The sequence below is a fragment of the Tauraco erythrolophus genome, chromosome 19 (assembly GCF_009769465.1).
Source record: "Tauraco erythrolophus isolate bTauEry1 chromosome 19, bTauEry1.pri, whole genome shotgun sequence".
Lineage (NCBI taxonomy): Eukaryota > Metazoa > Chordata > Aves > Musophagiformes > Musophagidae > Tauraco > Tauraco erythrolophus.
The window spans coordinates 11,796,827-11,812,674 of record NC_141483.1 but is presented as its reverse complement, the minus strand read 5'-3'; the positions used below and the strand labels follow the sequence as shown (position 1 = coordinate 11,812,674).

The 15,848-nt window shown below is 39.6% G+C and overlaps 1 protein-coding gene across 2 annotated transcripts in view; it reads left to right on the top strand.

Moving 5' to 3' along the window:
- TMEM132B (transmembrane protein 132B) overlaps positions 1 to 15,848 on the top strand; it is a 247,000-nt gene that overhangs the window by 166,371 nt on the left and 64,781 nt on the right. For both annotated transcript variants that reach the window (XM_086623473.1, XM_086623474.1), the window contains exon 4: positions 7,237 to 7,423. In XM_086623473.1, the coding sequence (XP_086479599.1) occupies positions 7,237 to 7,423 (187 nt within the window). The remainder of the gene's footprint in view (positions 1 to 7,236; positions 7,424 to 15,848) is intronic.

Below are 15,848 nucleotides of genomic sequence, written 5' to 3'. Positions count from 1 at the left end.
ACTGTCACAAGTCTGGAAGCAAATAAAAATAATTGAAGCAATTGTCTCAGTTGTCTCCAGGGTTGTCATGATGATGTTGATAAAATCAAATAAAGTGGAAGTTATTGCAAGTTGTTAGTGAGCAGCACAGTTGTGAATTGGCAGTGGAAAGAGCTGAAGAGCTTAAAAGGTTTGCTCATTACCTAGATTTATTGTTTTCTGTTGTGGGAAAATGTTGGCTAAGCAAAATAACATTAATAATATCTGGTCTTGGTGGTATGTTTTGAACAAAAATATTTTCTTCTTGTTTTTATGGCTTTTACTGGATTATTAAAAAGTGCTGTGTCAATCCATACATTATTAACAGATTTACCAGCTTGGTTTTATCCTCTGTAGCCATTTACATTGCCCGTGTATCTGTGAAGAGCATGAATTTTTATGGCAGTGAAAGAAAAACAACATCAGGCACCAAGAAATGTTTTGGAAAAGCCTGTAGATGGTATAAACTGGACAACAGAGCAAGTTCTCTGCTAGATGACAGAGCAAATCGTAAATTGTGATTTTGAAATACATCACGAGAGGAAACCAAGCAAACTTTTTCTGTCCCTGCAGATTTACTTGTAGCCTGCCATCCATCTTGTCTTTGTTCAATGTTTGGGACTTCTGCCTTGCTCTTCTGTGCTGTGGCATGGAAAAAGAGTTGAGCAGGGCTTTTTTCCAGCGTTTGTGCCTGCCTCGCACCCCCAGCTGTCCAGTTTCCCTCAGCAAAACAAAAACCTCGGGGGGCTATGCAGTAAGGGGCAGTGGCACGGGGCCATCTGAATGTTTTCACATTGATGCAAAAGCTTGAAGAAATACTCAGGGTGTGCAGGTAGTTTGTCCGAGCTTCTAGAGATGTTCATTCACCCTGCAAAATTCGACAGGGATACCCGCTCTTGATTTATGCAGGGCTCCAGCCAGGCCCACCTCCAGTGCTCCTCAGGATGAGACCCTTTCTCAGCAAACCACACTGGGAGAACAGTGTGAGCAGACTGCTTCCAAGCTTGTCTACAGCTGTGTGTCCTTACAGTCTAATGAAAATGATATATGCTGGGAGAAAAGGGTTTAGTTTAGCAGGCGTTAACATCCATTATCAAGTCAAAATTCATCTGTAGCACAAGGTGTAGCTGTTTCACCCCAGTAAGTTGTTCTCAAGTAGGATGTGTGCTTAAGGATGTTGTAGCTGCTTGAAGAGATCCTGGCTTTAAAGGCCTTAGATGCTGCCAGTTCCTGTTACTCAGTGCCTCCATTCAGGAAAGTGGCACTCAGTGGAGTACAAGGGCTGACAGTATGCAAATCTTTGTAATTCAGGAATGGGATGCTGCTCCCTTAGTAGGTATTTGCTCTCATCTCCTTCATCTTGGGCTGCTGGGATCTTAATTTCCTTAGGGGGAGAAGATCAGGACCTTTAATCTGGATCTCTTCCCCAAGAGGTCCTGGCCGTCTGCTGCTTCATTTGACTTCAGCAGGAAATTAGGGTCTTAAGCAGTTCCAATCAGTCGTTGAAAAGCCTCCTCTTGTAAGTGTTTGCTCTTCAGTAAACCTTACTTAGGAAATTAATCCTCTTGAGATCAAAGGAGTGAGACCTGTATTACTGAAATATTTTATAAACTAATGTACCTTGCTTATGTAATCCTGTTCTCATTGAATTTGGTGACAATTTGTCAGAGAGAGTCAGAATTGACCATTATTAACCTTGAAAAGATTCTCGAGCAACATGATACCAGACATTTTATTATTTTCAATTACCTAGTGTCTGCTCCATTTTTTTTAGAGTTTTGTTTACCCTGCTGTGGGCCTCAGAAACAGATTGCCATTTACTGAAAACATTGTTTTATGAATGAATGAAACTCATGATTTCCTGCAATAGCCAACTGCACTAATAGAAGGGTCTGACTTTTATCGGCTAAATTGTTGATGAACCGGCGATGTGAGCCAGCAAACCCTCTGTGCGCCAGTGGCACACCCAGCTCAGTGCCCTGCACTGTCAGCCTTCACTGTGGCACTCAGAATATGTCATTCTCTCCAAAAATATGTCGGGCAGGCTCTTCAGTTTGGTTAGCAATGTAAATCCTTCTTAATGGCTAATAATAGGCATTTGTTTATTTAAGGTAACTACTAACAATTTAGACTGCCACTGCCATTGTAACATCAATCACTGTGTATCATTCCACTACTTAATTCAATAATTCAATGTCTGGCTTAGACAAAAATCAGGAATAAATTAAATTCAGTGATATTTCAATGCCAGGTGATTTTGTAGTACTTATTAAAACCTCTAACATTAGAGCTGTGATTGACCTTCACAGTAATTTATTATTTTGTGAAAAAAAGCCTACGTGGTTCCATATAAATACTTAATAAGGTAATAACTGTAGAGAAACAAAATCTGATATTGGATTTCTTTTAGATTCAGATTTAAAATATAAATATTTTTCCTACCGTTTGCATACACTAGCAGATTCAGGAGGAAAATTAAACAGAATATATGTAACAAGGTAACATGATAGCTAGCCCTCCAATGGCAGTGTGAGTCTTCCCAAAGCATCGGAATGCAATAATGCAAGAGTTCTCCAAGGTGCTTAGGAGCACTTGACACCCAGGCCTTATTGTTATAGTGGTTTGTGCAGCCTGTGGTTTGTTCTGCTGGGAGAGTGGCTTTAACTGGGTGGAGTGCTCATTCCTTTATGGCTTGATGTATATCTAGAGGGAATACTTCAGGTTCAACTTCACGAGCCGAGCGAGACAGTTGGGCTCTGTGTGCCTACAGCCACCTGTCTGGATATGTCCATTGCAGGACATGAGTCCAGTTCTGGGACTTAGCAACATTTTCCTGTCCCGATTCACTCTTCTTATTCTGGAGCTGGCTGGAGCTACAGTTGGCTTTATTTGGCGTAGATTTACCATTCTGTGCTAAAACTCAGTATGCATGGATCACAACCATGCCTACTAACTGCTGTGTACAGAATGAAGAGTGTGTATGTTAGAAAGCTCGACTGGGCTGTCTGGGACCTGGTTTCAATGTGTTAAATACATATGAAGCCAGACAACGGGAAATTGTGCAGAAATCTCAAGGTTTTGGGGCTTCTTCTAGTAGCTAGCAGAGGCAGTATTGTGCTCGTTCACAAATAGGATTATAAATTGCAACTCGAAGAAGAGGGCCTACTTACTGGAGTCTGAAAGAGGAAATAAATCCAAGCCCATGTTTTCTTTTTCTCCTCTCACCAGAGAGAAAAATGTGTAATGAATGTCTCATGTCTGAAACACTGGGCTGGATTCATCAAAGGGAGTTAGTAATTACCAAATTGAGAGAATCATGAAGCGCTTTTCTAAATTTGAAAGGCTCATCAAGAATAGATCAGGAGCAGGCAAAATTAATAGTTATGAACTCATTTCCATAGAAATGGACTTATTAGCAAGCATGCCAGCTGCCTAAAATTATAAGGTCTTTTCCTTGTGCTTGCAGGAAATAATCTTTTTTTATAAAAGTAATTTTGACTTTTTATTTTTTATTGCTCCTCTAAACTAGGGTTTGGCAAAATCCTTCTGAACCAGGAAAAGACTTCATTGGACAATAGAAATATTTAACTAAAAAGAGAAGAAAGATGTGGAAAGGAGAAGTGATTTATAGACCTTGGATTCCATCAGACTCTTCCCAATAGTGCAAACTTATTTAAGAGAAAAATTCAATAAGTCTCAAGAAAAACCTGAAAAATCTTTATCGGATAAAGTTTGGTTTAGCAGGATTTAATGCCTGATAACAGCATGAGTTACAGTTGTTGTCTTCTCTGTTAGTGGATTTTCCCACTGGTAGCGTTTTGTCTTCACCAGGCAGTTGCAGATCGACAGTGACTACAAAGACCAACATTTTGGCCACCAGCTACAAATCAGACTAAAAGCTGAAGATTCGCCATGGCAGGGTGGATTGACTCCTTCTAAAAAGGGTTACAGTGTAATGCTGTATGGCCAGAAGAGAAATTTAGATACAGGTATTGTGATGTAGATTTATCAGCTAATGGAGCTGACATAAGTAAATGCTAACCCTTAAGGTCTTGATTATGGTTTAATTTATGTCTGGTTTTACTTTAGCAACCTTTATCAATTCGAGTGGAAAAAGGCAGTGGTCTCCCACACGGTATTATAGAGGATGGTTAATAAATTGCAAGAATTACGAGTATAGCACCAAGCTTCCTGCTAGGAAAGAAGCCTCCGTAGGATAAGAGGTGCAGTGGCCAGTAGGAGGACAGTAGTCTGAGCAAGAAAGTCACTTTTCAGGTTTTGTCATTGGTTCGTTATCGTTGCAACCTGGGAAGAGACTTAGAACAAAGAGAGTGGATTAGTTCGTGGGGTACTCTGTGTCCCAGATACTGTAACTCTTGGCATTGCTTGAAGGCTGAATCTTTGTCCTAAAGAGGAAAAAAAGGAGACCATAATTTTAGAGAGGATTCGTTGACCTGCTGTTCCAAAGGTAACGGGAAACCTGCTGGTGAATAAGGAGTCTAGAAAGTTGAATACTGGTTTGCTAAAGCTATACGCTCAGTGGAGAAACTGTAAGTGAAAGATGGTTAGATACAGTAAGTCCATCTCTTTCAGCAAAAGCACAAATGAAAAGAAGTGGATCCTTCTTTAATCACTATGAATATGACATGCTACATGATGTGCTTCTGAGACAGGGCAGAAGACATTTGACAAGCCGTGTTGTTTTTCCAGGTGCTGATAAGGATTCTCTTTGGAGCCAGGACCTAGGAAGTCCTGGGAGACCTGGGAAGTCAGCTTTGCTTTAGTTCATACTAATATTAGTTAGATCTGAGGAAGGTCTATGTAGGTGAGTTGCTGCTCTTTTCTAGATGCACAGAGACTCATTTCTAACCCAGCAATGTACAACCATGCCTGCCTTTAAATGAAACTTGTGGTTTTTATAGCTGTACAGCTGTGAGAAGGGTGCAGTGAAGGTCTTTGTGTATTTGCAGGCACAAGAGTCATTTTGCTCCCTGGCAATTACTTCAACTTGCTATATAGGCAAGATACACGCATGCTTTTCTTAGGAAGATCTGAGTCTCACTCTGTCTTAAAAATATAACCCCGCTATTATGGTTACTTTTTGGATGTGTAAAAAGAAAAACAGAAAAGGAATTGTTGAAGGCATGATGGACCGAGCTCGAAGAAGTGCTAATCAGTGGGACATGTGGAATGGATTTATCAGTGTAAATTAACCTGACATATTATTTAAGTGATGAATCTAAAGCAAACCCCTCCATTAGTGGTATTGTTCTGAATTGGAAACCACTCATGGATGTTTTTGTGAGTGGCAACTATTGACTTGAACAGATTGAACTTAAATTGCAAATCTAAACATGCTTTGACAGGCCCAATGTCTAGATCCATAGTTAGTGTGTAAGCTCATCTCTAAATTTTATTTCTGTGTTGTGAGCAAATTAATTTTATGTAATTTAGATAAAACAAACTGCCAGAAGTAATGTGCAGAAAACTATGAAGTTGAGTACCCCATTGTGATGCTCACAGCAGTTATGTTTTTAACAGAAATGGTTTTATTACGTCCCTAGTATTGTCTAATAATATATGTCTTAAAAGGTTTCTGCTGATTATCTGGTTGGCCACCCAAAAGATGCCTTGATAGCTTCTAGTTTTGCCTGGAGATGGATATTATCTTCTGTCAGCATGGAAAATATTTATCCTCCAGGCATTGGAGCATATGTTTGTGTTGTTTGTTGTCAGAAAGAAAACATGAAAATCAATAATTCCTGTTCAGATTTTTTTCCTTTACAATGCGCCTTCAAAAACATATGGCAAAATCAGATTCTGCCTCTGTGCAGTTGGGAAGAGGAAAAGGATGTTTTAAGTTTCTGTTCTTTGTAGCAGCAGGCTAAAATTCTATGAACACAGCTCTTGCAGTCGCTGCTTTAGGTGAGGGCGCACAAATAACGTACCACGGGACAGGATAAACGGTAAAATTAGAGAGCGAGTGTCATTCCTGAGGGTTGCCTGGGTGCGCAGGATGCATCCCTGGATCAGGAACAAACTATCTCATGCTTGCAGTAAGAGCACATTCAAGGTGTTATGGAATGGCCTAACATGCCCCAAATTCAGATTTTAACTTATTTTTAGAGCAGATCCCCAAAAGCTCAGTCATACTGATAACGTCGGTTGTCTCTTCAAGGGAAGGTGATTCAGCAGTTGGGTGTGCAGTCAGGTTCTCTGCCTTTCTGTCTCGCCTCCGTGGCTTGTAGGTGTATCAGGTCTCCACGCTGCAGCCGTCTGTCTGGGAAACTGGGGCAGGAACTCCTGTGCTGCTTTGTAAAGTACCTTGATTTTTTCGGAAGTGCTGGTTGAGCAAAGGTCTGTTTTCTACATAGGTCCCTGCTGCTGGTTAAATCTTGGTGTCTGTTTTGTTTTGTGTAACATGAAGATAAGATCTGTCTTTCTAACCCGAGGATTAATTATTAATATTTACATAGTGTTGGAGGAGAGGAGAGTGCTAAGCATTGTTGTTAACAAAAGGAGCAGAAGTAATTTTTAAATACAGTTCTGAATGCTATGCATTTGCATTCATTTCTTTACCTTTAAACTTTTATTTCCACATGAGAAATATATAATGATCGCCATAGAATTGCAAGTCTGCACCAATGACAAGAAGAATGTTTTCATGAATTGAAAATAAGAATACTCTACCCCCCATTTTTTGTCATGTATAATTTCTGCAAATCCCTTTTTTCACTGAGATAAGGACAAGTTTGAGTTTGAAAGACTTCCCCCTCACTCTCCCCCAAAGAGCTCATTTCTGATCCAGTGCGAGGAATGGCCAAGTATTCTGTTGTTTTTGAGCATCAGTATTTGCAGAAAAAAAAAATTATAATAATGCTATATTAAATAATTTAGCAACATCTGTGCAATGCAGTTCCCAGGGTTTAGGGTTTATTCTGTAAATTCATTGTGATTATGGAGAATGAATGCCTGAGTTTAATGGGAAAATGTCTCCATTTCAGCAAACTAAAAGACACAGTGTCACCTTATCTATAACGTGTAGACGTTGCCCAGCATGTAGTTTGATTTAGATTTCTGTCAGTGTCTTTAAGTCTGCATTTTGAATTCAACGCTAAATCTTCTGTTGAATAGAAAAGAGAAATCAAAATATATTGTTATTAACATCCTACTGATGTTGTGGGCAATTTTGTGGTTTGTTTTTTTTTTTTTTTCCAGAGCAAACATGACCTCCTACGAGATCCTGCAGATGGACTTTGAGATTGACAACACTAGCAGCCTGACAGGGGCCCAGCAAATTACCTGGCAGGTGGAATACCCTCGAGATGACTCCGTGAGCGAACTGATGGTCTCCGAGATCTTTGTCAGCCGGACAATGTTTGTGGGAATTGTTCCTCTTGCGATGGTAAGAACTTGCTGCTGCTTCTTTTTGCTAAATGTTTCCGTTGATTCTCGTTAGTATTCAAGGGAACGTGAGCCATTTTATTATACGCTACTTCCTATGCACCTGCTGCAAGTGATTTAAATGCAAAAAATACATTTCAATAATATTTTATTTACCTGATATGCCATAATGGCTCCTTGGATACCATTTGAGTCTTTTGTGAAAATCCTTTACTGTTTGTGGATTATTGGCCTGGTACATGGTAATAGCTCCTTTGGAGCCATTGTCTTCTGGTGTATTAATGCGACTGCCATGCATGTGCTCTAAGGGTAAATGTTGCAATTAGTTGGGACATTTTCAATGAAATAAATTAGCATGCATGTGTGGGAAACTGCATTGCTAAACCAAACAACTGGACTGTTCTCTGCTTTGCTTTTCCCCAAAGAGCCACACAATCTAGTGAGCTGCAAAGTGTCAATTTAGTAAAAGGTCCATTTTGAGTTATAGAGAAAGGACAAAATACTTTCTGAAGATGTAGGTGTCGGCCGTATTTTCCAGGCAAGGTTTAAGGTGTACGTGTGCAGAAAGCTCGAAGCTGATAGTTTATTTAAAAAATGCAAATATCTCTTTCTAAAATCAAACGCACCTTTTCGAGGAGGGACCTTTGGTCTACTTTTGAGCCTGATGGACTTGTTGAGTACTAGAGCTTTAAGTTTGCACGAGTGGTTTCAGGGGGGATATTCTGGTGTAAAACAAGAGCAACAGCCAGAGAGCCTGAATGTTGCACCAGTTCCCTGAGAAATACTCTGGTAATTTTTGTTTACTTCTTATGAACATTTGTCCTTCCTTTCCAAATTGGTCTGTGCTGGTTTGCTTTCTCTTATGTCATATAACCAAAAAATATTGGTGTTTTCCTCTGGTTGGCCACTAGCTTCTCCTACTAGGACAAAAACAAGAAAAGATGCTTGTAAAGATAAATAAGATCCTAAGTAATTTTAATTTCCAGCTCCTACTGCCAAAGGCTACCCTTACTGTCAGCCCAGTGATAGAGGAGGAATTATATGCAGAAAAGTCAATAGAGAATTTTCTTCTTGTGCTTTTTTTTTTGAGAAACAAAACTCTAGTTGTGTGAATGGAATATTATCAAGTAGTAATGGTCAGTCAGATATAACAGTGACAGAATGTGGCTCATGAACAGCCTTGCACATAGCATTGCCGGTTTCAAACAGATAGCATGGAGTTTGTGCCATGTGGAGCACCACAGAGAGAAAAGCAAAGCGAATCCAACCCAAAGGCACATTGTGAATGTTGGATCAGGGCTTTGCTACCATCTCTGCCAGGGTTTTGCCAGGATTTCACTTAATCTCTTTGCAATTATGGTGGGTGTTGGCCACTTCAACTGTCTCTGAATGTCCTTGGACAAAATATGAGGATGAACCCGAACTCATAGTGGAGCTAATCTAATCTCTGACACTGTCATTGTAAAATAACCATGGAGAAAAGGAAAAAGCTTCTTTTGTGAATTTATGACCTTAGTCTTTAAATGTGGGGTCTCATGTGGGCTTTTACTTTGCTGTTGCATGTGAGCATCCTGGACTGGTTTGGCCAAAGGCTGATAGGAGAATTGATGACAGCAATGGCAGAACAATAGCTAGTATTTGCTTTTCTTTCCCTTATGTTTGCCAGTTGCAGTGCTGCTTCATTTAACAGTCACTAACTGGTGCAGGTTCTGGCACTGTATTGCCCAGTTAGGAGCAAAAAAATAATAGCTCTCTGCATCATCCTGTATTGTTCAGAGAAACAGATTCCCGAGGCCCAGAGTTCCTCACTGAAATAAATGCGTTTTGATGTTCAGTTGTCTTCAAGATTTTCCTGGCTCGTTGGTAAGGCACTCTCCCTCTTAGTGCAAGTGGTACCTGCAAAGGAGAGTTTTGTCATCTTCTGGATCGTGGTCCCTCAGAAGAGCACCACAAAAGGGTCCAGAAACCCGTGTGTCTCCATGCCTTTGCCATTGCACTGAACGTAAATTACTTGCTGTTCCTTTTCAGTGTATCCACTCTTTCATTGTAAACATTGAATATTTATAGATGAAAACATAGAGTTCCTTGGAGAGTTTAAGGTTTGAGCAAAACATTTAGTCCTTGATTTGCAGGAGTGAATGCTTTGATGGGATTACCAAAACCTCATGGTGGTTCAGTGGTAATGACACCAGCATTTGCATGAGGTGCAGCTCAGTGTCATGAAGAGGAAAAATGTCTTTCCAGTAAGAAGACTGAGGTGAATTCAGTAAGAGCTTACTGAAGGAGAAATTAGCTGTGAAATCCTGCAAAACAAAAATGAACTTTAAGGTGTTGATCTCTTTCTGTAGGCCACTTTGGTTCTTTTACTATAAAGACAACCTCTTCCATTATGATTTGGAATATTGCTGGTTTGTTGCTGCAGTTGCTCATGAGTTTATCTTTGTTTTCTATGCTACTTTCTTAAACAAACAGGAGAAAATTGAAAGAGTCCACAGATAATTTGTTCTGTCATTGCATTGTGGTGACTCTAGAGATAGTGGTGGGGATATTTTTCTCATTACTAGCTTGCTTTTTTTTTTTTTTGTAGATAAAGATATGATAGACTGCATGGTAACATTTGAATAATAGCCTGATGAAAAGAGATGATTTTTTGCTTTAGTGAATTTATGAAGCCCTTAACATCAAATCTCATGTTCTTAACATTTACATTTGGTAGCAAGCTTGAAAGGCTTTTTTTTTTTTTTTTTTTTTTTGCTTTTGGCTTTTTCTAAGTGAGGATACAGCTGTTTTTTGCACATTATTTAGCAAAAAACAGGTCCTTATTAGCAGACAATGAATTGATATTGCAGATTCTTCCTGCTATCAAATCAGCAGTGCATTAATAAGCACTGTTTTGAGATGCACAGAAGGAAGCAGGGCCAGGGAGAGTCTACAGGTGAAATCCTGGCCAGGGTAGCACCCATGAGCTGTGCTCTGTGCCTGCTCTTAGCCCGCTCCTGGGATGAAATTATCCGACATAACTTGTTGAAAGAACATAACGATGAACTGCAATGCCTATAGAGTGTGACTGAAAAGGAACAAAGAATTTTAAGTCTTGATAGGGACATTAGGAAGTAACTGGAGACTTGTTAGCTTGGGAGAGAAGTAGAAATATTTAGTGCATCAAAACGACCTGTTCTTCCTTCTCTATGGTAACTGTAGAAATACTGTGGGTTTCTTGGGGGGATTTTGTATATTTTTTGGAACAGGACTAAAATGCAATCTTGGAATGTTGGGAATTCCTCCCAAACTATCCATTTTAATTTGAATGTTCCTCCATATAATAAATCTCAGTGCTCTATGTTTCCAAGTTCAGTGCATACAAAATATGTAAATAAATAAAACATTTGCACTAATGAGAGAATATAAACCAAAATTTGATATTGAAAGACAACCCACTTTCTGCATCATCTGACAGTTCTCCCCAAATCCTTGAGCTCCTTCTAATTGAAACATCCAGTTTCAACAACTGCACAGGGCCAGACAGTTGGGATTTCCAAGGAAACTACCTCCAGATGGAAACAGCACAGACTAATAATTGAGGATTTGCCTTCTGAAAGTCACGTCTCTACTTCTGGGTGCACAGTGTATTCTCTGTGCACAGTGGGGAAGTGCACAGAGAGGATGCCGTGGGAATGCAGACCATTCCTTGCTGGCATGGCATGTCAGGATGGGTGATCACAATTGCCTCCAGAAGCCTCTACCTCTCTCAGGAGCTGATTTGGATAACAGCTGGGACAACCCCACTGCTGCGTAAGGGTGGGCTTGCTTTGAGGAGCTGTTCCTATGGCTCTGCCTGTAAATCAGCTGCCTGCTGAGAGGCTTCAGTCCTATAGCACTTGTTACAGAGGAACATAGTGGGGAATGCTCTCGTTAAGCTATGCTGTCATTTCCATCATTCCCAGCTGCTGAGAAAAGCGTGGAAAAGGAAGCGACTCAGTCTGGATGTGTACAGCCGAAGTCGTATGGGAAAACACATTCAATTTTACTTGGAGAATGTTTTGAGATGTGTAGACTCTATCTTTCAGCCTGTGCCCCCACCTCCCCCCAAAAAAGAACCAACCAAACCCCCAGCTTTTGTTTGATCCCAACGTGGCCTCATTACCTCTTAGCAGGTGACTGGAGCAGCAGTTCAAAATCAATCCAGAGCGCAAAGCGCCTATTGTCTCACTGGCACCGTTTCCAGCCTCACCTACCATCTGAGCCCAGATGGTATTGCTGTGTGTGTTTTACACCATTTTAGAAACAGATTGTTTATTCTGTCTAGTATTCGATATGACTCATGCTGAGATGATCAAACAAGATTCTGGGCCTCACATACCTGTCCTACCTCACCTTTGTTTGATAAACTAGCTGATCTCCCAAAGTGCTTACACCAATAGCCTGTGTTTGGTTTCTGGAAGTTTTTTTTTGTCTGTAGATGAGGCTAGATTGGGAAGTTCACCCCTTCTGAACATGAAAATTGGATATATGCATAATTATCCTCTCGTATAGCTGTAGAGGTATTGAAATAGATGTATTGAAACAAGGTGTCATAAGATCCCCAGGTATAAGTATGTAGGGAAATACATGATTCTTTCTTAGTTACTTTTTTAGACTGCTTTAGAAGTGGTCAGTGAAACACCAGGTTCTTGGGCTGAGAAAACACAAAGCTCAAAAGTATCAACCTCTGAAATCCTTTAGAGTGCTACTGTTTTAACCCTGGAAGCTGTGCTGCTAGGTTCCTGTTAGGAGGGACAGTGGATTTAAAAGTGAATGAAAACCATCTATGTGTGTGTGTTCCTCTGTAAGCACCACTTTGCAAGTTACTCTAAATTCATTTTCTGTGAGCTGTGACACATAAAATATGTGAAGATGCATTGTCCTGTGACTGCTAGAGCATTTTCTGGTAGCTAAAAGGGAGTGGATAGGCCTGCTTACATAGGGAAAATTAATAAATGCTAATTATTCCTAAAACTCCATGCAAATTAACAAATTATTTTTTCCTGAAGTACTCTATTATTATTTAGTATTTATGTAGTGTTTTATATTTTCAGAACACTTTACAGACATTAATTAATCAGACCTGAATAAACCAAGCTTGATGAGACAGAAAATTAAATGGAAATTAAGTCACTCTTATTCAGTTTTACCTGTTTCTGAATGATTTTTAAGTCACTTTTCACACTCCTGAAGGTACTTTTTGAAACACTTTTAAAAAATCCTGCAATGCTATTGCTTATTATCTCTAGAAACTGTTTTGGTTGGAAAAGAAGTAGGATTTATACCATTAAGAACTAATGACAGCACAGATGAGTGGCTTTGAAGAATGTAAATGCTATTTTATCACCTAAAGCTGTGCATAACTATTTAAGCCAATTCAATTCAGGTAAAAATGCATGGATGGGAGGATTACTCCCTTAATTTGAAGCCTATTTAGAAGCCAGAATATTTGACTCCTGGAGGTTTCTTTGGAGGAGAACGGAAGGAATATTTAATTTTACGTAAGTTTTTGTCATAAGCTTTGAACATAAAAAACTGTTGAGAAATTTTACCTATAGAAAATGAATGAGACTGAACACCGTACTGAGATGGCTAATTTGGAGTTAGCACACAGGCGTCTCGTTTGAGCATTACTGCACCATCTTCTTGCAAGGTATAACCATGCCCCTACGTACCTCTGAGGATCTGGGCCTGGCTGTTCAATGTTCCACCATGCACTGAGTGTCAGATGAAAATGTCAGCTGCTTTGCTCTGGTGAGGCTTGTCTTGTTTTATTTTTGACAATAAATGTCTCTGAGAATTGTTTCTTCCAACATCTGGTGTACAGATTAACATGTGGAACTAATATCCCAAAAAGCAGAAAGGGGGTCCGTTTTCATCATGGTGAGTAGAATAACAGATCAAGGTGAGGAAGTGCAGCACAACCACATTTGAAGGTCTCTTTGGTTTCGCTATTTTGTGATGTTACTGAATATCAGGAAAAGAATCTGCCTTCTGATATTAAACTTACTATCTATAAACACTGCAGGTGATTATTTTAAAACAAGTTTATGGCATTGAAGTGGAATGTGATTTGTGAATCTGGTTGATGCCTAATGCTTCAGAAGGTGTGGTTTAGGCATCCAGCAGATTTGTCAGAACATTGTAAAGTTGGATCTAAACTAGATGTCTTGATTTGTCTTAACATAATGATCTTGAGATATAATAATCTTGCGAAGTGGAAGTGTGTGTCCTGCTAATTATAGAAATGGATAGCACAGAGAGACCTGTTCTATCCAGTGGTGATAGAATTCTCACAATTATCTCTCTTGATATAAATAGACATAACCTGCAATTTCCATAGTTATGGAAAGTTGCTGGTAGCAAGGTAGTCAGTGGAGTCTGCCTCCTGCGGTACAAGAAACAAACACTTCACCAGCTTTCAGCCTGTCATCCAGGTTTCTGTCACAAATAAATGCGATTGGATTAATCTGTTATCTAACTAACAGTTGGGGAAAAAATAAAAAAAAAATATAAAAAAGAAAGATCCAGGTCTTTTAGAGATAAGTTTCTAGGCAACCAGGAACTTAGTCAAAGTAAAGAACAAGACGTTGAAGAGATGTATTTTAACTGGTTTTTGTAAGGAGGCTCCTGCTGAGGCTGAAGGCTTGAGAAACAATAGGTTTAATAATAGACAAATATCTAGTGTTCTCTTCTTATCTAGAAAACTGATGGCTTAGTCTGTGACTGGCAGCACTGGTGGTTTAGATATACGTGCTACAGATCCGTTCTCGTATAGTAATAGAATTGTAATTCCCAGACTATTATTATTCTGAAGTGTTTTCCAAATGCCACAATCAATATTTCACCAGTGCTCCGAGCCCCTCAGCCTGAAACATTTTTGTATGTCCTACAAGTAGTTAATCTATGTCTTCAGAAATCTTGTTTCCTCCCAGAAAATGTAAGTGGTTGGTTGACTAATGGTTTACTAATGCTGTGAATCACTTAGAACCACAGATGGCCATATATACTCCAGTGAGGTTTCTTTTAAATGGGAGGCTGAATAATATCATCTCCAGTTGCTGCTAGCAAACCTACTGACAAGAACATCCGGAAAATCGTCCTTAAAGATGCCCGTTTCTATAACTCAGGCTGAAAGGGAATTGCTGAGTGCAACACTTTGCTTATTTGTTCTAGAAAAAGCAGGAATGCAGGGTGAGGGTGGTGTTTTGTGGGTTTTTTTGCTTTGTCTGCCGAATATCCAATGAGGAACAGGAGGGTAAACACAGTTTGGGATGAATGCCACCAAATCCTCATTTGCAGAGGAGATGGCATGGCCTCGTGCTCCATTTCAGGGAGAGTCCACTACTGTCATATTCCGATATATCTTTCCCAGTGAGGGCTGCATGCCTTCACAGCTTAAAGATTCCATTAAAAACGTAAAATACTTTTATGGGAAGATTTTCCAAAAATGCTTGACTAAATAAAAACCCCTCTCTAAAATACTTGGCTTTGCCTGCCCTGCATAAGAGACAGGACTTGAGTGTTGTGCTGGGAATGTTGTCACATGCCTGGAGAGCCGTGGTCTCCATATGCAAGTCCTCAAGCAAGCTGAGGTGGTGGCACAAACTCAAGGCAGGTCCACATACATCCACATCCAGCCATGGTCTGCAGCGGTTCTCCATGCTGAGCGATGCCTGTGTGACCTTCTAGACAAATAAGCGGTCATTCTAAAGTTTGGAAATCATGTGTTTCCTGGTGCTGCTTCTCTTGTTTCGTAGCTTTTGTTTGTGAGTCTGCTGAGGTTACGGACTGTTCCATTATTCAGATTCTGCCATGGCTTTCATTCATCATCATTCTTGTGCCCATCTTTGGGGAAAAGATCTCTTCTGTGCGTTCATTTTAATTCAGTACAAGTTAAAAGATGTCTGAAGTAATGTGAATTTGAGTGTCCATGTTCCTATATAGAACACTGTTGAATCCAGCTATCAAAAAGAGTTTAAAAAAAAACCATTGAAGAATTTATTTTTCCTACAGAAATCATTTTTGCTAATGGCAATGTAGCTTCTATTCAGACACCAATTCAAGGAGCACATTCACACCAAGATGGAAATTAACCCAGACTTAGAAAGAGGCTTACCTTCACCTTAAACTAAAATAAGAAAATGTCAAGCTTTAGCAGCCTCTTTTCTTTGCTTTCTCTGGGGTCAGTTATAAAACCCCAGAACACTTAATCCTGGAGTGTCAAAAATACCAGAATAGGATCAGTCCTTTCTAGCAAACTCAGATGATTTACATATTTTTTAGAGGTTGGTTAAAATGTATTTATGTGCAAAATGTCCCATATGTTTATCCATTGCACTTAATGCATATTTCTTACTTGAAATAATTTTGACCTTTAGCTTTCCAGTTCTGTTTAAATTATA